General features: G+C 41.7%; 2 protein-coding genes and 1 non-coding gene across 5 annotated transcripts; 1 reads left to right on the forward strand and 2 right to left on the reverse strand.

The window, feature by feature from the left end:
* LOC145449600 (uncharacterized) lies at positions 1 to 5002 on the forward strand. The gene is made up of 4 exons (XM_080327992.1): positions 1 to 123; positions 2216 to 2302; positions 3521 to 3769; positions 3830 to 5002. Exons 1-4 carry the CDS (start codon positions 93 to 95, stop codon positions 4072 to 4074), a joined length of 612 nt encoding a protein of 203 aa, XP_080184118.1. The 5' UTR covers positions 1 to 92; the 3' UTR covers positions 4075 to 5002.
* Positions 4959 to 25043, reverse strand: LOC145449593 (sodium-coupled monocarboxylate transporter 2-like). Of its 3 annotated transcripts, XM_080327982.1 has the most exons (13): positions 24920 to 25043; positions 24757 to 24860; positions 22254 to 22442; positions 22122 to 22187; positions 19540 to 19659; positions 19299 to 19453; positions 19100 to 19240; positions 18263 to 18481; positions 12438 to 12550; positions 7915 to 8072; positions 5484 to 5683; positions 5320 to 5423; positions 4959 to 5244 (listed from the first exon to the last, which is right to left on the reverse strand). In XM_080327982.1, the coding sequence occupies exons 1-13, from the start codon at positions 24972 to 24974 to the stop codon at positions 5075 to 5077; spliced, it is 1794 nt and encodes a 597-aa protein (XP_080184108.1). In that variant the 5' UTR covers positions 24975 to 25043; the 3' UTR covers positions 4959 to 5074. The 3 variants fall into 3 exon arrangements, with proteins under 3 accessions (XP_080184108.1, XP_080184107.1, XP_080184109.1); XM_080327981.1 differs by having other exon boundaries at positions 4959 to 5423; XM_080327983.1 differs by lacking the exons at positions 22122 to 22187; positions 22254 to 22442 and having other exon boundaries at positions 4959 to 5423.
* On the reverse strand, positions 8624 to 8728 carry LOC145451396 (U6 spliceosomal RNA). Its single transcript, XR_013918895.1, has one exon. It is a non-coding gene; the product is annotated as a U6 spliceosomal RNA (small nuclear RNA).
* Positions 25044 to 25458: the final 415 nt, after the last annotated feature.

Consider the following 25458-nt stretch of genomic DNA (forward strand, 5'->3'; position numbering starts at 1 on the left):
AGCATTATACACTTTACAGTTACAGTTGACCATATAAATCATATCGTTGAATTGTAGAGACCGAGATCCGTCATTGTAGGACAGGAAAATTTATGGGCATGTTTGTCGTCGTCAACTATGGAGGTAAGTGCCACTTCAGATCCGATATAACTATATTGTGATGGCGGTTCACAAATTTCCGGGAATATTCTCACGATAACGGGAAGGAGGGACATATCACACTTTTGTGATGTACAGGGTTTGGAACTCCTCCAGACTGAAATAGAATCACATAACCCAATAAGCTTCAGTCACAAATAAGATGTTTTATCACCCCGTGGTTGACACTCGTATAGTATTCGGCCTGTTACAGTTTGAACAGTGCGTATAGACTAGTAGGAATGGTGTGAACCTCTGGTAGGTTTGTCTGAACGCGATCCTTTTTGAAAGGTTCTGCGTGAACGCGAACCTCATGACGTCATGTGACGTCATTTTGCTAATTCCAATCCTACATTTCAGTGAAGTGATAGTCTATGCCTCTATTATTGTACTGTACACGATACCTAGCGACGACTCGGGCCACATAATGTCACAATGCTGAAGTACATATTTGTGTTTTAAAAGTCGCCAAATGTATGAGCTGGGGCAATCAAATGATATAATAATCCCGTAAATCAACTATGTTCGCTCGCTTTGCCAACAATTTCAACGAGGACTTGCAAGGGAATATAATCTTACGCCTTAACGGTTTAGGCCAGAACGGGCAATGTATCCGGCGTCTGTGTATCCGGCGTACGCGTGTTGCTACGTCTACGTCGATATTGAGCAGAGTGTAAAGCGGGTTCTATACTTGCTACCGATATTACCCCAATAACAAGTTATACAGCAGTAGCCAACACCCCAATCGCACGGATTTGGTTTTTATGATACAATAAACAGTCATGATTAAGCCAGTGCGCATGCTAGATTTTTTGACATCAGACAACGATATCAATTTCATTGATTGGTTGCATAATCATCATTCGCTGACTACCTACATGCAGTGTATTTTGCTCTTGGTGTTGTGTGATTGCGGATCGAGCTCGCAGCAGAGAGTCACTAAATATTCACAAACGGGTAGCTGGATATTTCGAGCCAACTTTTGTAACAAAGCAACTAAAATTTATGAGATTGTCAAGGTGCATACTCGTTCAGTGATGATTTTTTATGCTGCCGGCGCCATGCAGAGTGGGCCGCAGTTGAAATGCAACATATTTCAACCAAAGATATTATAATGAAGTGAAAATTTTAATATATGAAAAAGCTTCACAGTGCAGTACCTACCGAGTTTGTGAACGTGAACCTCTATATTTCTGAGGTTCACACACAGAACGCGAACATGAACCTCACGTTCACACCATCCCTATAGGTCAGAGGTCTCAAACTCAAATGTGCTCGCGGGCCAATGTCCTGCTTTTTGATGGCGCCGCGGGCCGCAGCACCAATAATAGCGGAATTCAAAATATTTCCTTGTAGGCCTTATTTGACGGGACCTTGCAGACTGACATTCCACACGCATCTTGAAAATGTGATTTACTATTGTGAATATACGCTTGGCACGAAACAAATCACACTTTAAAATATTTGAATCAAATTGTTGCTGTACTTGGCATATTGCTGTATATTTAGTTGTAGACACCATGCGAGAGTACAAATGCATCAGGACATCGTAAAAGCTGTCGCGTTATAATTTTGCAGCTAGCGGTGTCACAATTATAGGTAGAATATTTTAGAATTTTAGAAATATTGATCTGATATCAGCACATTACAGCAGTACAGCGTAATCCGGGTTTCGGGCATACTCCTGACAACAAGGCTATTGATCATGTCATTGCCCAAGTCAAATTAAATCAGCGTTAGATTTACCTTCGAATATTGGAACAGATCTATAACAACTTGAAAATAATGATTACTGTGCCATAGCACTAGAAATGTCCAATCGCCGAAGTATTCATTGATCTTCCACTGCATGGTAACTTTTGAAAGTGATGTATTAGTGAGGTTTGATGAGTAGTTTCAGGCTTCTGGAGTAGTTTTGGGGCGAATTTCCAGTTTTCAAATATAAAGATATTTGGCAGTTAAATATTGTCGAAGACTTCGAAATCCAAAATACCGTCGCGGGCCGCGTGTTTGAGACCTCTGCTATAGGTTATCATCTCCGTATTATTATTATTCTACACATTTCTAAAAACAACAGACAAGGAGAAGGCGCTCTTCAATCCCAATTGCAGAACGAGATTGTTGCTGGAGAACATCAAAGACAGATGCCAGTTTCCACGAGAAAGTAAGGACACGAGATCATGTTTTGTAACTTCCGCCCCCTTGACGTAATCTCTAGTATCAAACTCAGTAACGATCGAAATATTTATTTTCGTTGCAACGAATTCCCAGTGTTTAGTTCGTTAATTTTCCGTATCCATCGCAGATGCACACACTCAAAACAGAGAAGAATGTCCTGATTGGGGACGATGTCACACAGCGACTTAATCACTATTCTAGTATAGATGCGGGGCAATAACGCCTGGATCGGAACTGATTCAGGGTGGGTTTCAAGAAGTTCCTTAAGTAATGCCTGTCTTGAGGTCAGTAAATGACTTGCTTAAGTCACCTGACTTTGACGGTCTTAAATCTGTTTCAAACCTCAATTTGGCACCGGGGTCTGTCAAGTTCGCCGGTCAGTGCGCTTAACTAAGTTTTCGCTCGAGGGGAAGTACCGTTAAGTCACAGTTTTGAAACGGACTTAGGTCAGAGTGATTTTGGCGTAAGCCCAATGCTGTGCCTTAGTCGACTTTTTGAAACCACCTCGGCCCGATTTACTTCCAAAAGTACGCAGTACAAGTATGGATTTCGAAAACTACGTGAAATAGAAGTATAAAATGAGAGTTCCGAAAAGTATACGCATAATTTAAGCAGTAAATCGACGATGACCAGATTGACCACATTCCAAGTTTGAAGGTAGGCCTACATCTTAGCGACAACGCAAAACGACTGATGCCACTACAACATGAGAGTGATTTCCGAAAATAAATTCTTTTCTCCCCAGTTTTTATGAGGATTCCGCACAGAAAAGAAATGGAAACCGATCCAAAACTACTTTCTACAGTACAAATGACATAATGTAAGTAGTTTGTTTCACATCAAAAACTGAAGTAGTCTAAAATATACCCGCTTGACCTATATTAACATACTCCGCAAAAAAAGTGCACTTCGTTACTGTCAACCTCCGAATCTGGACACGGTTGGCTCTTCAACTACAATATAAACGATTGAGTACGCATTGAAACAAAAACCTTATTTTTAGTGTGATGCCTTTAAATAGTACCTCGATATCGCCTCACCATTACCATGATTAGTTTTCATAAGATTTGGCTTTGCAGTAACATCCACGGAGTTGCCCTACGCCACGCTTGTGAAATGTTAATCTTCTAATTTCCTGATCGCATTCACGTGCAATACTCATTGGTCATGACCACTCCATCAAACTTTTTATTTTTGTCTGTAGTCGAAATCGACCTTTCCAACAAAACCGGCAATTTGAAAAACCTATCCCCAACTACGTGCGAATACGCGAGCGAGATTTTAACCACGGAGAGAGAGGAACTGGTCCCTATCGAAATAAGACGAAATACAGCACAGACGGACGACGTTACGGACGGCGTCAAACATCTGTTGGAAGTTCCGCATAACGCTGCGGACGTTACCTACATACCTCTCCTAAACGACCAAGACATCGTCACACCTTCGTTTAAAAGTAAGCCGGCAGATGACATTGAAACCCTATCAAGATAAATATCGTTTTCGATTTACGCAGAGCAATTAACGAACCGTGGAAGCCCGTCTGCCACCGACGGTGCAAAGGACAAAAAGCGCAGGAAAGGACGCAAAGAACGCAACACCGAAACCTTGAACAGTTCGCTCGACAAGTCTGGGTTTGACCTTCTTTCCGCGCAACAATCGCCTCCTTCAACATCGTTGAGGCGGAACGGGAGCAGCAAAGGCGCGAGGCGGGCCAGCGTTACGCAAAACCGCAGTAAATCGAAAGGGAAAAATAAATAGGTTGCATTACTGGTGTTCAAATCCTTCTTCGTGGAAAGAATATAAGTTGATGCCCGGTATGAGTTTCGGGAGAAAAGAGTGGTACGCTGAACTAACAGACACTGTGTGACTCATGACCTCCTATCCGAATATTTATTTGCATGCTCTAAGGGTTGGCGCTTATCGTTTGATTAGACATTGTGGTCCACGAGAAAGTATATTCAGCTTCTCTGAAATCGTAGGATTCGGGACCGCTGTTCTTTTTAATCGTTCTTCAATCACTGTCCCCTTCCGGCCCTTCGATGTTCTCTGCTGCCGACTTTGGATCCCAGCTAACTATATCGCTGGTGTTTGTAAGTTGCTTTGTCTACACAGCGAGTTAGGCTACCCGTATCCCATGGTGATGTAGGTGCTGGTGGCGTTTTTGGCGATACAGACCCGATGTCACCGCAATAATGTGCGAGATTGTCAGATTTCTTGCAACACTGTTTTCAAGATATATGTGCTTTTACCCCGTTTAGTCTTCGATTTATGTATTCATGACTAATATTTATATATAGAGACTTATATCAACAACTTCTTCATTGTATGACATTCTTGATTTTTGAAGTGCTATAATGATTATATCATGATGACGATATGCCGTTATGTGACATCCAACAATAAGTTGCGGGGCAGTCTTCCGCGAGAACCTGTAGTGTAGCCTACTTCATGCGAATCTACAGATTTCACAACATGAATAAGCCTCCTGAATTATTCTTATCGTGTTGTTCGCCATCATGTGTCGTCAAAATCAAGTCGTTACAATTACAAGTAGTCACCTGGAGTGAGCGGATATCTATTTACATTTGGTAGCCCCTGACAATGCTATTATCCCAATAGACTGTGATGATAATATCTATGAGTACCGACGCCATATGTATTATTATTATTATTATTATGCATGATAGCGGGCGCGTCTTAAAAAGTTTAAGAACCATTGTGTGCGTTAAGGCGAAACAGAACACGCCAGATTTACTAATCAATGAGATCTCCTCATATTGGTAAGATGACTTTCGGCATATTCTTCGCATTTCTCATTACGAGCTTTTTCGAAGTGGTAATATTGCTGTATACATTGTGGATAAAGTCCAGGCCAGTTGAATACAGGAACTGTAAGGTGTTTTATTCGAGCAGACGGTTTTTCGAAACCTGTAGAGCAAAAGCATATCAAAGAGTGAAATAATACATTATAAATGAACAGCAAGCTATACTTGTTCATCATACCAATGAATACTGAAGCAATATGTGTTAAAATGACACATGCCACGGTTCCAACTAGTCCGTACAAGTACGGAGATATTGCAAACAGGGTTTTACCGAGCGTGCTTCTAAAAATAAGGCTGTCAACTTTCGCATCCAATTATGAATAGCAAAATCCAAATAGTTACATAGTCGGGTTCTCATTTGCGGGTTCCATGGTTGCAGTGGTATTAATGTAAAATGTAAAATTCCCTGCCTGGGTGTATGTGCAATTGTCTGCGGAAAGACGTAATGCTTTCCATCCCGTTTTATCCACTGGCATTACCAACACCGATACTTGTATCCAACAAAGAAACAGGAATCCGGTAGAGCAACCTATGAGGACACTCTGTAAAGTAATGAAAACTGTGTCTGGTCATTAGGGTCTCTAGGTAAATGTGCGACTAATGGTATCCGGGCATTACAGCGCGTGTTAAATCGGCGACGAGTGTCGTTACAGCGAGCAGTTCACCAAGCTAGAGCAGTGATTGTCAACCTTTTTGTCTTCGCGAACCCCTTTTGGACCGTCATGGACCCCCTCGGACCCCCAGTTTTAGTCCAAATATTTCACTTAATTATCGTGCAACCGTCATCTGTCTTGTGCAAATATCAACTCTATATAGGCTAGTGATAAACAGCAACAAAATTATTTGTGAAATTTTTGAAAATATTTGAACTTCAGAAGAACGCGAAACAATAACATCATATTGTTAATTTATTCGCCACAAGCTTTTCGACTGACTCAATACCATACTATTAATGTAGGAATTAGGAAGACTTTTATGATTTTGAAGCGAGTTATGTAGTTGCACTTTCTGAAATACGCGGACGTGTCTTCCAAATCCGCGCCGTCGATTTGATATGAACGAGTGCCGAAAATCAATTTCCGCTTCCGACGACACCTTTGGGTATAATCGCAACATATATTAGCACCAGAATTGCGAAACATATATCTACAGCTAAGTCGTGTCTATCTAGCAGCTCATGGTCTCATTTTGGAGTTGTTCTGGAATAGCGGTTACGTATATATGACAGCAGAAAATGGATTGTTGCAATCAAATTTTTTCAAAATCCCAACAAAACCGCAATATGTTTGTATCAGTAGGCTATTGGCTATTTGGCAATTAAAATTAGTTTGCACGCAGTATAATTTTTCATCTCAGACGGTCATTCTGTTGATGTGAGTCATGAAGATTTAGAGCAGTTATAAAGCGAAACTGCTTCGTGATTCCTCTAATTAGAAAAATACAAATAAGGTTATCAACCATTTTGCAAATTTGGAGGTTTAGCGGACCCCCCGGAAATGCTTCCCGGGCCCCGGCTGAGAACCACTGCGCTAAAGGCTAAAGTTGAGTTGGGGGTATATTTTGACATTAGCTTGTTTTTAGCTATTCTAACTTGGATTATAGTCGCTATTTAGGAACTTAATAAGTTGAATAAATCCATATCGGGTTTTGACATTGTGTATCTTGAATGACTCGCTATATTTAATGCCTCGCTGTTATGGCACTCGATATTTTAAATCTCTTCCCCTTACGACACTCGCAGTTTTCACACCTACTAATGTGTCAATCGGTCTTTTGAATGCGAATCGCGACCAATAACCGCAATTGCAATACCATTTCCACGTAAATGATTGGCATCGCGGCTATAACTTAGCAGCAGGGCTGGGCAAAATCGATTACCGGGGTAATTCAATTCTGAATCACGTAATATGCTTCGAGTCAAGACGAGCAATTAGCATCACTCATTATGACGTCATAACATAATGTAATATGTCAAAGTTCAAATATGTAACTTTTGTGCGACCACAAATAATATAATGCCTGTTATCCACCACATTAAAAATACTTTGGTATTCTTTCGACCATACCGATTTCATTGCACTTGCGGTGACAACGTTGTGGGATGATCATGACTTCGGAAATGTGATATTTCCAGTCACGTTCGTAGCTTTGTACTATGTGTTTCGTATGCTACGATACGGCCAATCAAGGTTCCAAGGCTTCAACAGTGAAAATTAGTATCGAAACTATAAGTCGCGCTGATAAATTAACTTTCAGTGGCGAGGAGCGTATAATTCAGTACTCGAAAAATCTTCTTTTACTGCTCGACTCGAATCAATAAAAATTAATACTCGATTCAGATTGGAGTACTTGAATCATTGTGCCCAGCCCTACTAAACAGTAGTTCTAATAAAGTCATGAGGATTCGAGACGCATATCACAAGCCGACCTCAAATCTGAAAGCCTGTCTCAAGTCGAATGAGTCGCGGTGCGGTAAATGGGCCCGGAGTCCAAGCAATATATTTTCCATAATTCTGACTAAACTCGAGTATGATCTTGTAGATAATATAACCAATGTCATAAGCTCAGCACCATTGCTTACATATACAAGGGAATGTCACTTCTCGTTTAACTTCCCAGTATGTGAGCTGTACACACAACGACAGATCCAACTAGATTGGATCATCTATTGGCTATTCCAAATGTTCGAAGTAGAGGTCCTCCCGAGTTATTATTAATTTTATTATTATTACTGAAAAATAAAGTGACGCTTTTCGCCTATTCAGATTCCAACCTTATAGTTAATCCACGGCATAAACACACCCATCATGAAGATTGCAGTAACCGGTCCCGCGAAAAGTCCGGTAATGGAAATTCCGACAGAAAAAATTGTTGTTGAAGCAAACGATACTGCATATGCTAACACCATCACGACCGTACCGAATGAAAAGCCTGCGAAACTTCACTGCATCACTACACATGAATAGTAATAAGCGCACTATTAGGGATGGCGCAAACATTCTGTTCAATGTCGTGTTCGGTATGAGATCTTTGATAATTCTGATACTACAATTTGTGAAAGAACCTTAGTATGTTCTACCCTGCGTAGGTTTCTGAGAAATATCAGAATTTCACAGATATTTTCACATTTTTGATAAAAAATCCGTGAATCTCTTCCTATCGTCATGACCAGGGGCGGGCAACATACGGCCCTCGGGCCGGATCCGGCCCGCGACGGGATGTTGTCCGTCCCGCGGACAGTTTCCCGTCTTACATGATAATGTGCCCCGGGGCCCCAGTCTGCTGAGATTCCCCACTTCTTGCTTAAACGTCAAATTTTAGTGACTGTATGCAAGACCGTAACTGCTGCACCCCAAACCCCCGAATTGGGGGAGCCGAGCTCGAAGGGGGCCAAAATTATTTCGCGAATTGAAATGAATTATGAAGTATTTCTTTAGCAATTTATGCAACTGTTTCAAAAATTTTTCGTGCTATGCAGGATTTAATTTGGACAATTACCTTCATGATTGGGCACCCTTCCTTGCGCAGGGGCCATGCTAATCTTCTCTGTATCGTTCCAATTTTAGTATGTGAACAGAGAGAGGATCAAAATCAAAGCAATATATATGAAATTCCCGATCATATTGACCGATTCAATCATTAATTATATAAATTTTTGCGCGCTTCGCTCGTTTAGCGTTTAGGGGGGCACAGTATCAACGTTTTGGGGGGAGGGGCTGACGAAGTGCTGTTTCGTCCCTGACTGTATGTTATTGCATACGTGTGTGCGCAGTGGTGGCTTTTGGCGTGGGCAAGGTGGGCGGTCGCCCGGGCCCCCCTGGTCGAAGGGGCCCCCCTCTTTGGTTTATGCGCTTTTTTCAAGGATAGTAGCGAATAAACATGGAAATCCGTGTACCAAGCAAGAATATGATTCCGTACAGATGTATCAATCATCATCAATAGATAGATATGGCCGAATCCAACACCTGGCCCAACCTTGACGTGACGAAAGATAGATAGATAATAACAACAGATGCGAAAGGGGGGCTGGGGGGCGGAGCCCCCCAGAAGTTACGATTAGATACTTATAGGGCCCCCCCGGTAAGTCTCGCCCAGCCCCCCCGTTCTTAGGGCCACCACTGTGTGTGCGCAGCGTACGAGAGTGGAGCTCACGCGTAGGTTCGTAGAAGCGGGAAGACTTACATTATCGGCATTTGCGCTGTACTCAACCCTAATGAATTGATATCTTGGTAAATTTGGGGTACCGGGCTTATCGAACGCATTGAAATCTTAATCAAGGATTGCACCGTGTGTTAATTGATCAGAGAGAAGCAGACATGGAGGCGCCTGTATGACAATGCTGTTCTCAAATCCACATTGCCTTCGTCATCATCGGCGAGAAATGGCTTTGAAGTGACATTGCTGTCGTTTAGATACATTCACTAAATACGATTTATTCCTTGTATATGTGGATAATGTATCGATTCAGCAATCCGGCCCGCCAAGTAGCCTACCTAATTTTCCTATATCCGGCCCGCCGACTGGAGAAGTTGCCCGCCCCTGGTCATGACGATAGCACCAAAATAGGAAATTTATTATAAAAACAGAATAGACTCTCTTTGGTCACAATTATACTGATTTTCGATTATTTTACTTGAAAAAAGGCTATCTATAAATTCTCCATGTGGTCCGACAATACTGGGTGTAAATAAATGTTTCTAGCGTGACGAAAACCAACGCCATATGTAATATAATTTCACCAGAAACTTGCTAAGATCAGGATAAGACATTTCGCTTCAACTACTGACACCCAGGGTGTATACTCTTATTAATGAAAACACACGACTCCTTCAATAGACAGGGGGCGTAAACACGAAGGCGAAAATTTAATTGTCTTTGAATTAGCATTATTGTGACCTGCGGTTCGACGGTATTTTGGGCGGCCCACAGATAGTTTCCGGTCTCACAGGATGATGTGGCCAGCGGCCACAGTCTGCCGTAATCCCTTAGCCTACATACTTGCTTACTACGTCAAATTGTAGTGGGTGTAAGTTACTCTTTAGTTCCTTGTTTTCTTTGGGTTCTTTGATTGTTATTGTTTTCGGTTCTTAGTCTTGTGTCAACCATGTTATATTCCGTCACAAAAACCCTTTTTTTTCCTTCAGTCCCATACCTTGCCTCAAGGCGAAAAAATGGATCAAATTGAAATTTGGAGCGATTATTACACTAATAATTAACACGGAACGGACACAAATAATGGTGAATCTTGGTTATTGTTTATATAGTTCTTTGTTTTCTTTGTGTTTTAAGATTCTATTCTTTCGATAAAAAGCAGCGAGATAGTGTAATGGTTGTGCGTCCGGCTTCTCGATCGGTAGGTCGTGGGTTCGATCCCCGGCCGGGTCAGACCAAAGACTCGAAAACTGGTATCCGTGGCTATCCTGCTAGGCGCTCAGCAATCACGGATAGCATGGAGGAGAAAAAACCGGGGGTGCAGACTAGATGACCTTAATATAAACGCCGTATCGCATCTCCGTCGTCAAAGCATCTCGATGGTGCAGGCGAAAAAGAATACCATATCTCTCTCTCTCTCTCTCTAACTGATATTCAAGTGGAGTCTTTACTAAGGGTCTTTACGTCCGACATGCAGTCAGAGTGCAGAGCAGGGGAGACCGGGGACAAATGTAACAATCGACCTCACCGCTAGTAAGATGAAGAAATCGCCTTCATATTTTAAGTGCGCATGCGGTAGTTATGTCTTTTGATATACCTGGAGTTATATGAGCTACGACGCGAGACCCCGGAATAATTTCAAAAAAGCGAAATTTTGGACCCTTGAGTATATATTTTCTGACCTGAAATAATTTGTTCTGACGAGTAAACACCTCAAGTGGTTACAATGCAATATATGTAGCTGGAACAATGTTACCACAGTCTACCGAGATGATAGGGAAACTAGGACTCGCGTCGCTGGGAAGGCACCATCCTGAGACATTAATCATGGTCGAGCGTGTCAGGGGCAATTGTAACACTCTGTTACTTTTGCCCCGTTACAATATCTTTCCAATGCTAAATATATGTGTTCATACGTTGGTATAACCATTTATCTACTGCAGATTAATCTTGCAACAGTCAGAAGTTCAATACCACAACAGACTCTACCTGGTCTACCAATGCTACCATGATACGCTGTCGGAACGGCCATACAGAAGTGGTGATGTGAATCTTAGGGTCCGGTTATTTCCGTGATTCTACTACCCTATCTCATGTTGATCGACTTTTGCTGTGTCGACCTTCAATGGTCACTTAAGAACTTGCCCATGACTGAATCCTCATCTCCTGACTTTGAGCATGGCCCAATTACATTTTGTCATCTGGTGTGAACTATTTATTTTAATTTTGTACGGAACAAAAGATTACCATTAGCTTTGATGCCACACAATGTTGTGTCCTCGTTTTGCTACACTATCATCGGCCCATTCAACCAATACATTTTATTCAGGTCGGTTTTGCACCTTCGCAGGTAACCGAATGCCCAACCCATTATGCACGCTGAACTACAGCACCTTGTTAGAAGAGGCCGAATATGTGTAGGGAGATGATGGAATGAATGTGTTTTTTGTACACTTTGAGCTCATGCAGAAAGCACGAAGAATGATAATTTATTCAGATGCCAAAAATGCGATGGGGCGTAGCCTGGAAGCTTTCAAACTTCTATTTTTTAGTTTAATTCAATAGTACAATTTGTGCTCCCATTATTGTTGTTCATTTAGTCTGTTTTTAGTTATAAATAACACTATTACAATTGCGGCGCATGGGCGGTACAATTTCCCCGGGGTATGGGGCAATTGTAACATTTGAGCGACGATTTTCGCCACCCAAAATTTGCATGATTGGTTATTGATTGAGTTCCATTTTAGTTTTTATACCAACTATCGAGTTGATGGCTTCTTTATATAAAAGTTTGGAAATGAAATATCCACGAGAAAAATACGCAATGTTCGAAAATACAAAAACTGTTACAATTGTCCCCGGTCTCCCCCACTTGGTGACATATTTCATCGATCACAGATGTGAGATGTCACATTGATTTCGACAGCTATATTACGTTATTGAATTCATTAAATACTGTTTTTGGTCTCTATGCTTTCAACTTGAAATTTACATTAAATACGGTTTATTCCAATACACCATTAATTTTTCGTATCAGGAGTCCGGCCCGCTAAGTAATTTATTCTCCCATATCAGGCCCACCGACCGAAGAAGTTGCCCGCCCTTGTTTTAAAGGTTCGCCTCATCCCTATGGGTTTTGTTTACTTATGATCTGGCTCACGAACAGTTTTCGGCTCTCATTCATCTTCGGAAACCAGACACCGGCGAAATCGGAGAGGGCCATTGCAGCAGCGGCGTTGATTCCCGAAGACACAGTGCTGTTAAAAAGATAACATCGATGAGATTCCGTCAAACGCAAATTGTGGACATTGCAATGAGCCCTGCACTATATTGTATGTTACTTGAGATATTTGAAAATAGTGGGAAAGAAGAGCTGATTGCGCAGGGTAACGTTTTTGACAACAGATTTACAAAATGTGTAATGACAATCGTAATACCATTTATGTACATTGTACAATGTACATGGAGGATCGAATGTCTACGGCCAAACCGTAGTGTTTAAGGTATCATTAGGGCAGTGTTCTATAATCTGGTGGTCGCGAGAAGGCTGACCTTATTTTTAGTAATCAGCTTCCCGAGCAGGCTATAAGTAGGTCTGAGCAAGGCGCTCACCTCTTATTGGTTTATACCGGTGGTTCCCAACCTTTCTGTCTTCATTCCCCACTTCAGATTTATTCCGAGCCTTCATTCCCCACCAGGCCGGAACAGCACTTCATCAGCCCCCCCCCAAAAAAACGGTGGTCTTGGGCCCCATCAGCTCCCATGAACATGTACGCTTTTCCCCCGCGCTACTTATCAGCTGCATTGGGTCTGCTGTTTAGTGCGTCACCTCATGTCGACTAAACTCGCAAAGCGCGAAAAATTTATATGATTCCTGTTTGAATTGGTCAATAAGATCGGGAATTGCATATATTTTGCTATCAATTTTTTATCCCCTTTCTGCTCACGTAATCAGATTTACCCGTAGAGCTGAGTGAAGAGTGTTGGAAAAGGTAGGACCCTTAAATAAGAATTAGGCATCTTCGGGCGGACCCGTTGGTATATTGACTTCGTTACAATATGCTATTTCGTGACCTCCTATATCTGCTATGTCAAACGATATGGAAATCGCCAAAACTAAAAGGCACACACGATTTCAAATTGGTATTGCTTTACTGTCAAATAATTTTTCCCTGCGGGAAGGCATCTGTCCTATGGAGTTCAGATCGCCAGGACAGGGACATTCGGCGTCAGCCATTTAGCCGCCTATGGACAATTAAAAAGATATGTATATTGTATATATATCGAAGTTTTCGGTTACCACAAGGGCATTCCTTCTCGACCAAGGTCTTCTCGCTGCTGATCGATCTGGCACACTTAGCGGAGTCGCATGCCACATGGCCTATAACTTCACATGTATTGGTGCGTCGTGGCGCAGTAATGGCCGACGCCGAAGTCTCCATTTCTACAAATTCTACGTATATTCGTGGGGGAAGGGTACCCAAAAATCAAGATATCTGGAAATATTAAATCGCACCACAAGCGCGAAAAAATTTCGAAGAAGTGGCATAAATTCCAAAAAAAATACTCTAAAATTTATGCTGACTCACGAAATAATTTTGGGCCCCTTCGAGCTCCCCCCCCTTCAATTGGGGGGTTTGGGGCGGGGCAGTCACGGTCCTGTTCCCCACTACCCATTACTTTTGTCATCACAGAGCAGCTATTTGCTGGTTTGACTACACAAGACACACAACCACATCAGTACGCAAGACAATCGCCTATAACTGCAACATAAAACGCATTGAGTACCGATACCAGTAACGCTCAAAATTTCGCGAACGCGTTATTTCACGTCAAACTAGTCGTGCTGGATGCGTTTGCGACGCCATGAAATGCCATCCAGAGTTAAAAATGAGGTTTTGTGAACAACACGCAATATAATTTTCGATACATACATTCCAGAGCAGTTAACTGGCAACGGTAATTGCGCATGGGTCTCCGTGAATATGTAGACTGTCCTGTATATAATTTTGAACAAATGCGTCTATTCCCCACTAGAAACCATTGAATTCCCCACCAGTGGGGAATTCCCCACCATTTGGGAACCACTGGTTTATACAAAGGTGATCTCTATTTGGCGGGATTCGATCTATACTTCACGGATGAAAATGTAACATGGGTCTGTCAAACTGGTGACTAGAAAAATAAGCTGTACACCCCATTAGAATATACTGTGGTTCGGAGGCTGCTCGTTGTTCGTATCCCACGGGAATCCAACCAAGTCATTCATTCATAGTGTCTATATTTTATCAAGAACGTGTGGGTGGTAGATTTCCCCGTTTTGGCGGTCACTAACGCTTCCGCGTTGAACAAGTTTAATAACAAACTTATTTGTGATAGCATTTTATCAGTTCTAACTAGGGCGATTTTGTTTTTGACATTGCAAAAAAAGTCAAAATATTTTCAAAATTGTAGCGTTAGGTCAAAAAATTGTCAAAATAGTTTACAAATTCTTAAGTTTTTTTGCAACCTACATTTCTTTTGTATCGTAGATGTTTGCACTGTCGGTGAACTTATCATTTGACATTTTACATCTTGTAGCCCACTGTATATACCAGGGGTCGGTAACGCCGGCAAGGGCTGTCCAAAAATAACTTTTTTTACGGATTCCAGTCATTCACTGATTAAATTGTCAGGTTACCCTAGAAACTCTGCACACAAAATTTGGTTCAATTCTAACAAGTTTAAGCCTCCGCAGAGCCAATTGAAATTATTAATTTATTAGGCAAAATTAAAAAAAATCATGTCTCCACGTGCTCCGGCGCAGAAGGAGTTTGCCTCGAAATACCTGTGTCACATGGTTTCACACCCCTAGAGTAAAGCAGACGTTTTTTAACGTTTCCGGCGGTGTTTTCTAGACAAACCAATGTCGAACAAACCTTATCATGAATTCAAACTAATTTGTGTAACGATAAGGTCGACACATTTTCATGATCAAGCCATATTGTAGCAACGACTTTTCTGCGTTTCTTGCTTCTACCCAATACAGTGACCTCGAACGTGCACAACTGTACAAACTAACTACAGATAATTGCTCAAAGAATTCTTTCGTCGCAAGACATTCAACCAATATGATAATGATACTGATATCATTTCAACAGCGCATTGTTTTCTGGGAATGGCGAAATATGACATGGTTTCAAAGTTATAAATAACAATGGGCTATAGCTCGACGGTAATCTGGGAGAAACTAACTAATATCTTCTCCGCGTGGCATGAACATTGTGTAAGATTTACTGAGGACCGTAACAGCCGCACCCCAAACGCCCCAATTAAAGGAGCCGAGCTCGACGGGGGCCCAAAATTAGTTCGTGAATTAACATAAATCATGGTGTATTTTTTTGGTATTTTCAGGAATTTTTTCGCGCTGTGCGCGATTTAATATTGTCGCATATCTTGGTTATTGGGTAGGTTACGTTTTCCCGACAAAAGTACGTGTGATGTATAAAAATGGGCACTTGGGCGTCGGCCATTACCGCACCATGACGCGCCAAGACATATGAAGTTGGATATTGTGTAACATGCGACTCCGAGAAGTGCGCCAGAACGATCAGCAGCGAGAAATCCTTGGCCGAAAACGACTGCCCTTGTTTGTGCTGACCGAAAACTGAGATATATATACATAAATGTTTAATTGTCCATGTCCACAGGCGCCTAGATGGCTGGCGCCGGATGTTCCTGTCCCGGCGATCCGAGTCCCTCAACAAGACAAATGCCATATCGAGGGAACATTATTTTCCAGTAAAGAAATACCAATTTTGAATGGTGTGCGTCTTTTAGCTTAGTACGTTTGGGCGATTTCAATACATTTTGACATAGCAGATAGGTCACAAAATAGCATCATGCAACGAAGTCATTATACCAACGGGTACGTCCAAAGATGTTTTATTATTTTTTAAAGGGCCTATCTATTCCAACACACCTAACTCGATCAGCTCTACCGGTAAATCTGATTATGTGAGCAAGGAGAGGATAAAAATTTATAGCAATATATATGCAATTCCCGATCATATTGCCCGATGCAATCATGAATTATATAATTATTTCGCGCTTCGCGCGTTCAGGCCCCACAACCACTAAATGGCCCCCAATGGAGATGATAAGCACCGAGAAACGAGCCTATAACAGCCCAAGAAAAGAGCCTATAACAGACCGGGGGGTCTGGGAGGCCAAGCCCCCCCCCAGAAGTTAGTTTTATCACGCTATGGGGAGGTTGCGCACTGTTGTCCAAGTGCTTGCGCAGTGAGTTGGCGTGTTTGCGCAGACTCGTGAAAAATTAGAGGGAACATTGGTCGCGACCCATACTTCAAGAACCACTGGGCTACAGTATCAGCTCTATCGATTCTTTCTATAGAAAGCGACTACGTTCAAAAGCTGAATTCTGAAGATATTACGGCTGATTTTGCTTCGGAGAAAGCTCGAAAAGTTAAATTTGGAGGCGGCTATTGGTCTTTTGTTTGCCAAATACATTTTTTCTCCATTTTATGTCTTTTATTTTTGGCCTTGACACTGAGACAGTGATGCTTCTTTCTCAAGCAATATAGAACGTTTGAGACGCGACACATTATTTGTAATTGTCTTTATTGAAAAGATTGGTTGAACATGAAACTATTTCGAAATTTGCTGACATCTACTCAGGGCGGCATTTTCAGCAAACGGGGCGGACATATAGGCTGCTACGCCACTGGGTACCGCATACATCCCGCGTGTCAGAGTTTAGATCACCATGTTGAAGATAGAGCACAACTTCAAGAAGTGTGCAATGAAATACTTACGGAACGGGCACATCCAACTATGGTAAGAACCACTATCGAATCCGCTTGATTCGGACACCAGATAACCCGATCAGCCGGTTTATTCGGCCAAATATTCGGGAACAGAACAAAAGTCAAAATTGAACATAAAACCCTCTCGGTAATTCGGACTTTTCTCCGCTTAATTAGGACACAGGTTCCACAAGACCTACCGTTAGTTAGTTAGTTACTCAATTAACGGTACTGCGTTTGTTTTGACATGAGACGAGTGGTGCAGTTACAATCGACAGTGAACTCAGATCAGGCCCTACAGTGGCAATTACTGGTGCGTTAGGGTTGCATTTAAAACAAATGGTTGTTTAAAACACTTCGTTTAAAACATGTTTCAAACATTGTTTTAAACAAAAGCCTTAAAAAAATTGTGTTCTTCAAAGTTGTATAATTATGCCAGAAATGTGTAAATACTTTCCCAAAATCATGTTGTATAAGCCTACGGGCGATTACCACCAGTTATAGCCGACGTCCACGATATGGGATGGTTGGAACTTTCGAAATAGTCGGTTCAGCAGCGTACATAGATATAGATCATTAGTACGGAATGAATGTTATGATGATGATGACCGCCGACCGTAAAAATGCTGCATGACGATGTAGTCCTGGTTAAAGATATTTCTGGTCCGTATATGACAGGGGTTGGAAGTCTATTTCGTCAAAGGAGCTACATTTACCCTGTATTTTCAATTGTCAATGTCAATCCACGATGACGTTATAACTGAATATTCGTGACGTCATGAATAACAAATAAAAAAAAATAAAAAAAAAAATGTTTTAAACAAGGGCCTTGTTTTAAACACGTTCGTTTTAAATTGATTTTTGTTCTTAATGCGACCCAAGTTGCGTAGCATAGCTGTAATTCATTTATTACACAACAGTCCATTACTTCGATGCATTGTCTGCCTTTACGCATGACCATGAACTGAGCGATCGATTTTTCGCTTAAAAACGCATCCCCGCTAAAATCGGCAGAAAGGGAGTGTCCGAATTAGGATGAGTCGAATGTATATTATATATTGTGAAATGATATGCCTTTTCATGAGCAAGAGGCATACAATTAGCAATAAACTTAATTTGAAAACGGTAATAAAAAAATAACAAACCAACCTAAACGCAGCCTACCTCAAGTTCCCGCTGAATGCTGCTGCCACCATCAACCCGGCCATGCCGGGGATGTCACTAAACAAATAAACCATCGTGTACGGGACGATCTGGTCTGTTTTGGTGATTCGGTTTAGCAGCAGAGGATCGCATCCTTCGTAATATGCGTAGACGGCCAAACCAATTAGCACGGCAAATATATTCATTGCAGACATTGGTATAAAGCTCATCGCGGTTGCCCTGGGAAGATACATTTAAGTCATACCCGGAAATATTAGAAATTTCATCATTCATCATCATTGCCCAGGAATCACTCGTGCAGGGACTTAATGACGGCTGGATTTGTGAACACTGCGCGTGGTTACTAATCTTTTTGGATGTCACTTGGAAACACTCGAGTAGGCTAATTATAACAACAATTTAAAGGTAACTAGCCTATACCTCCGGATCTCACCAGCAGCTAATTCAAAAGCATGCACAATGCACATCGACTTCTGTAGATTCTACATCGGTTATTTTAGCATTGATAGACGCAGATTGGCGAGTGCTATACATTGAAATAACTGAAAATGCATATCATTAATACAACATACTAAAATGTCGTTATGTGTGTGTGAGAGAGAGAGAGAGAGAGAGAGAGAAAGAGAGAGAGAGAGTCTTTATTTTCAACCAACCAGGCCTAGCTCTTCACTTCATACATTCCAGCACTTGATGCGCAAGTTTGCGGGGATTATACGGTGAGTAATTGGGGTTATTTGGCAGCAAGAAGGCTACCTTGGAGCAGTATGCGGCACTGAGAACCGCGGTTGGGAATCACTGGTGTAGTGTGTACCGCTTAAGATTACTAATATGTCTCACATTCTAGCGCTGCGTTCTGTTTTGCACGAAAGCCACCTTTGCACTGTCACTTGATTACAAATGGTGACATAATAGAAATTGATGAACAGCCCGAAGATAACGGTCCAAGCCGTGTACTGCACTCTCGGATCTGTATCGAATCTGTACAAGGGCGAGTGGGTTTATAATGCAGGACTGTTTAGAAAATGAATTAGGCTACTTCAGCATCGTCATCCTTCCTCCTCGAATCACAGATTCCGACACTACGCCAAATCCGCCAAGCGAATGAACCATAAGTGAATAGGTTACCAACATCCCCGTGATCATCACCATAGCTTGCATTACATCCGTCCAAATAACTGCCTTCATTCCACCCTGTACGATACACAACGCCAAAACACACAATATACATGAAACAGGGTCTACATGTTGATTATGAAAAACTCAGCAGTATTACGTACCAGTGTTGTGTAAATGGTGCAAATCATGCTAGTTAGCGCGATGGTCCATCGAAGATCTAGAGGAGTGACCGTGTGTAACGCCAGAGCCGGTAAAAACGTAGCAATGGCCAGGTATAGTGCCTAAAAATATTCTAAATTCACATTCGTCTCGAGTCAGAAGGATCTTCATCCACATCGTGATTTGAGATCCATGGTATAGAAACCAACATAACAAAGTGATCTCGAGGTTTAACCACAATACCATATGGGCTTGACCGAACTTCAATACCTCGGCGTCATGTATATTGTATATAGAACCAAGGTGAATCAGCTGAACACACAGCTGAGAGGTCGACTCCAGAATCCTTACCTAAGTGTTGGAGGTTTATCTAGGCTCCTTCTCGCCATGTCATCCGTGTAAGGCAGTGGTTCCCAAAGCGGGCGCCAACGCCCCCTGGTGGCGTTCGCGAGCGTAAAGGGGCGCTGGCCATGAAATGGGCGACTGGGGGCGCTGGATGTAAAATTGGGCGGTTTGGGGGTCACTGAGAGCAAATGGGGCGGGGTAGGTTGAGATGGCAACTGCTGCGTAGTGTTGAAACGATTGATGAATAAAGCAGTTGAATTCGCAGTAAAAATGCAGAATCGATTCAGTCAGGGCAATTTAGGGTGTTACTTGACAATGTTGATCCTGACCATCAATGGACTAATTTGGTAGTCGGCAGTATCCATGAAAAGTGTGGTTCACTGTATACTGTGAGAACTATACGGAGTATTTTAGCAGTTGAGCAGATGTTGCTCACTGCAAGATGTGATGGCTTTTTACGAGAAACTGTCTTGCGTTATCTTATCCTGTTTCAAACGATCGTCGATTTTCCACGGTGCTGTGATTGTGGCATTCGACTCGGCGTTCTGGTTGCGAGAAACGATATATCGCTTCTACTGGACGGGCATATTTTCCAAAATGTATAAGTATAATAGCCAATATCCGTTCTTAGTAATGATGGAACCTGATAAAGGTGAAAATGGTACCGTCCAGATTCAATGATAAGCCCACGACTCGTAATCTGTTCCAATTCTCAAGCTCGCATGAGCTACCGGTTCAGCTCGAATACCAGGATTTTGATGGAGAAACATAAATCTAACACTTCAGAAAATTGCAAGATGATATCGTGATTTGATTCCAGGATATATTCCAATTAGAAATTCCTTACTGGATAAAATCAATCCTCTCTGTGAAGTTCTCGATCATGAAATAATTGAGGAGCTGATTACATTGTAGTGCAGAACACTTTTGAGTTCGACCCAAAGTCTCATATCTCCAATCATTCGTTTTGGATTCACAATTTGATCAACCAGAAATACTCCCATCTGGGTCGGGTTGACTTTTACGTCGTTGCCCTTTCCCACTCATATTTGGACAGAATGTGTTGTCAGTGCCGTGACAAAGTTTCTGGCACACAGCAGAAACCGACTTGACCGTACGGGACGTGCACACTGGAAATTTTAGAATGAATGCAGACCAACTTTGGTTCTATGATTTAGGCGTGGTGAGGGGTGTCGGGGGGAGGGAGCGCGCTGACACTTTATTCGGAGTCCAAGGGCGGTAGCTCGAAAAAAATTGGGAAACACTGTGAAGCGTTGTCTTATAAAAACCCTGGAAGTGAGCCGTGCTGCAAGTCGGCAGCTACGGAATAAATATGAAGAAAATTGGCCTGGTGTAAATGACCATAATAGTCGACAAACACCATGAATATCACCAGCAACAACAACAACACAGTAATGCGGAGCGGAACAACAAATTCTCTGGTCATACTCCGTTCCTGTTTTTTAAAGCCCTGGTCCGACTCCGGTCCGACTCCTACTAGCCCGGATTCTAGAAATGACCGAGGATCCGGTTCAAAAAACTCCGATGATAATGATCTACTCAAGGGATGGTATTAAATATTGATCAAAACAATGCAAAAATGAAATTAAAAACTCAAAGATTAAGACCAACCCTTATCAGAAGTAATTATGCCAACTTGGACTTAGCATGTGGTTTATTTCCATGACCGTTTCACTTTAACCATTGATTCGCGGGCGGAAGAGGTACGGCTGCACTATTCTTAATAGAAAGTGCTGATCCAGCTCCGAACCGGGTCCGACCAAAAATGAGAAAATGTAGCCGGATATCAAATCCGGCTCCGGTCCATGCTCCGCCCTGCAACACAGCCGAGAGCTGCCTTTCTGTACATTTACCATGTGGATCAGAAGAGTAAGATGGGAATGATTGAGATTTCTCCAAGTTACGATCGATAGGAAATTAAATCTTACCCCGTTCATCTCATTGGCATGGTTTGTGTCATTGCGAATGCACTTCTAGTTGCGACTGATCAAACATTACCTCTGTTTTTTATGTTTGTCGAGGGAACAGTATGTAGTTGATTCGGTAATACGAGGATGCTATTAAGAAACGTTTGAGTAACAGTGCTATAATATATAGGCTAAATCTAAGCTAATTGAATTTTACCCTCGACACAACGATTCTTAAATGACTATAGATCATGGGTCATATATATAATATTATGAGAATGTTAGGAACATGCATCGATGCTTATGCTTACGTAGCACACCAGCCGTAATCCAGACACTAGCATTCTCACCGACCTGTGAAATCTCATCTCAAGATACTGAAATCGCAAAGAAAGTATGATCGAGCGCTGGTTTTCATTTTCAATTGTCAAATTTATTCTTACCTCGAAGACGCTCAAGATCTCCAGTTTAAAAAATAGTGGAATGTGATAGACGATGGCAATGATATCCACCAGAAGTATGGATAGTGGGACCCATGCATACGCATTGCCGTGAAGATATACATCTGCAGGGACACCGATCATATTTACAGCAGATACGAAAGAAACAGATATGGAAATAGCGACCGCCACCTAAATTTTAAAACGCAGTTAGCCGTGCCGATCCGTAATTTTTGTGTGCAAGTAGCAATGATATCACAGGGAGGTTGCCTACATTAGGAGACATATTGACACTTGATTCTTCCACGGGTCTCTGCATAAGCCTAGCCAGGATAACGATTTTGGGATGGGGGTGAAAAAATTGTCCTGTCGAACCCATATGACGTCAAAATGGGCAAGCTCAAAATTTCCGGCGAGACAAAAATCCTCTGTATCCCATACTATTTCGCTACGCCGTAGTTACTATACGTCTATTACTAACTCGCCTCAGTAATACAAAATACTTGTTATAATGTTTTTCTTGCTTCTGTCAGTGGTTACTAAAGTGTAGGTCTTGAAGGCTTTTTTACGGCGCGGGAATATTTTAACAATGAAGTGACGTAATCCAACGTGACGCAATAAAAACATATGGCATCATAATGTCAGAAATGCGGTGTGAGCGGAACCAAGCAATCCGGTACCTAAATTATATTCACTGATATTTTCGTGAAAACATAGTTGTCACTCCATAACTACTGTGCGCGAAGCGCAACAAAATTTCTGGGCTTTACTTGACTTTTATGAATATTAAATGTTGGTACTCCGTGAAAACAGCCCCGAAATTCCTCAGGCTATCTTTCGTATTGGGGTATTAAACTACTTCTACTTGACAAACTGAAAATAGCGACAAGTAAGTAAGTAGATCACAAAATATTACGAAGTAGAAGTAGAAGTAGAGAAAATCAGATCTACTTGAGTAAGTACCAGAAGTAGAGGAAAACTACTTGAATGCTTCGAAAAAGTAGAAGTACTTCGTTACTGACCACCTCTGAATCATAGCGAGGTATAGGGCCTACGCCAGTCGCCGACATCGAATGGGATCACTCAGGAGCGGAATAGCATTTCGTCAGCTCCCCTCAAAAACGCTGGTCTGGGATCCCCAAAGGATGTCCCACCAATCTCCCGGGGGACATAGCCACCTGACCTCTTTTACGAAGGACTTTTTCAACAGTACACGAAAATCGCTTGTTTTAATGATATGACTTGTCATAAATGTATTTGTTGTCAAATTGCGCCATTTGCGAAAACATTTTCAAATTTGTTACTGAAGTTTGTCAATAATATTCGTATAATTGCATGTATTACTGTTTATTATCGACCTTCTCTCAGGTCACATGGATCAAATTTGCCGGTAAAGTTGGGGGATGTGATGCTAACTACACTATGTTGCGTGTTGTTATTTCGTGATCTCCGTCTGCTATATAGTCAAAAGATATTGGAATCGCCCAAACGTAACGGACTACACTGAAAGAAAAACTTCTTTCATTAGAGACACACGCTTCTAAATTAGTATTTCTTCACGGGACGCATCATCCCAGGTAACGCAGCATTTTCCTGCGCTATTGGCATTTGTACCGCGGAGTTCAGGTTGCAAGTACAGGATCTATGAACCTCTAGCGCATATGGACAAAGGACCATTGGACAAATATATCTCGAAGGTTTCGGCCAACATGCGGTGATCATTTTCTGGCGCCACCGATCTCGCCGCCGATCTTTGTGGCAGCTCACTTCGCTGAGTCGCATGTTGGCCGAAACTTTATATGCCTTGGTGTGATGTGATGTGATGCGATAATGGTCGGCACCGAAATGCTAATTTAAATAAATTATGCATATTGGGGGATAACCATACCATAATCTATATTTTTTTGGGATTTACGAAAGAATGTGATGCCCTTTTTGAGCACCGGCCCCATTCCTTTGGGAGATTAAGGGTGAACAGGTACATCACTGCGCAGACCTCAAACCTACTACACATAGGCGACGCGTATTTTGACGATTTTTGTTGCGTCATAGAAGCAGATGAGAAACTCTTAATATGTGAATGCAGGCTGGCTTATATATTTATTTAATTATATTTTAATTACTGAGTGCTTAACGCCATTTTTCACTGACTTCCATAATCTAATGTAGAAACTGTCAAGTTGAACATATTTTCAAGCTGAACATCCGTCATCTGCGAACCCTTTCCAGTGATAATTTCTGAACTTTTTGTGCACCCAAATGAATTGAGCCGCTTGCGACAGTATGGACCAGAGTTGGAGTAATAGTAATTTGTAAAATTTCCAAACTTTGGACACCCCTGATAATATATATGCTTCAAGGGTTGTCTGTGTCTGTCACCGTCGTTTTGACGTCAATAAAACCCTTGTGTTGTCACTACACAATGTGCACTATATGATAATTTACACCTTCCATATTCCGAATGCTTCATTTCAATATAGTATTGCAACATTCAACTGATACGCACCGGTGATATTTGTCTTTCGGCGAAATAGTAGTGATCGGTTGATTTCTTTTTTCGATCTCGAATAGCAAAAAAGCTCCCTACTCCGAGGGACAATGCAACAACACCTACATCAGAACGTGGACGAATTCAAACTCGCAGAAGATGAAGCCTTTCTTTTACTCACCAAAAAAGAGCACGTAATCCAGCGCTTGGAATCTTTCTTTGACGTTTTCAGACATAAATAAGTAGTTAATGTTATCATCCGAACTATACAATTAGATTTGTAAACAACGCTGTGTGTATGTACAATGTACATGTACTTGTACTTGTACATATATGTAAACATGGAGTATGGAAGATGTACCTCGGTACATTATGATAGACTACCTTAATTTCATCAATTGCATACCCTACAGCCTACACTCGTGAGCGTGTCCTTTTATTTAAATGCTCAAAAGTTGATACAGAATACGGACACGTCTATTGCTGAAAACCTGATGACCTTTTGACAGTACAAAACCATACTTCCCATAACACGGTGAAGATAGGCCTATATTCTGGCATTATTGACATCGCCAAATACTAAAACTGTCGTGAAAACCATACGTTGTGATATAATTCTACGCATTCTATATCTTCCAGTGCTTTAAGCACGATTCTGAGTAGCAGTGGTTGACGAATCAGTCCATTTCCGAGCCAACGACATATGAACTCGTAGCAGAG

Source organism: Botryllus schlosseri, chromosome 11 (genome assembly GCF_051294905.1).
Source record: "Botryllus schlosseri isolate E-star chromosome 11, Bs_hap1, whole genome shotgun sequence".
In the NCBI taxonomy this organism is placed as follows: domain Eukaryota; kingdom Metazoa; phylum Chordata; class Ascidiacea; order Stolidobranchia; family Styelidae; genus Botryllus; species Botryllus schlosseri.

Bases quoted from the DNA above. Each gene is read 5' to 3' on its own strand.
- LOC145449600 (XM_080327992.1), top strand. From the start codon at position 93: ATGGGCATGTTTGTCGTCGTCAACTATGGAG. The intron at 124-2,215 runs GTAAGTGCCACT...TAAAAACAACAG, and splicing joins TGTCGTCGTCAACTATGGAG to ACAAGGAGAAGGCGCTCTTC. The intron at 2,303-3,520 runs GTAAGGACACGA...TTTTGTCTGTAG, and splicing joins ATGCCAGTTTCCACGAGAAA to TCGAAATCGACCTTTCCAAC.
- LOC145449593 (XM_080327981.1), bottom strand. From the start codon at position 24,974: ATGTCTGAAAACGTCAAAGAAAGATTCCAAGCGCTGGATTACGTGCTC. The intron at 24,861-24,919 runs GTGAGTAAAAGA...GTTCTGATGTAG, and splicing joins GGATTACGTGCTCTTTTTTG to GTGTTGTTGCATTGTCCCTC. The intron at 18,482-19,099 runs GTGAGACATATT...GTATCTTCCCAG, and splicing joins ACAGAACGCAGCGCTAGAAT to GGCAACCGCGATGAGCTTTA.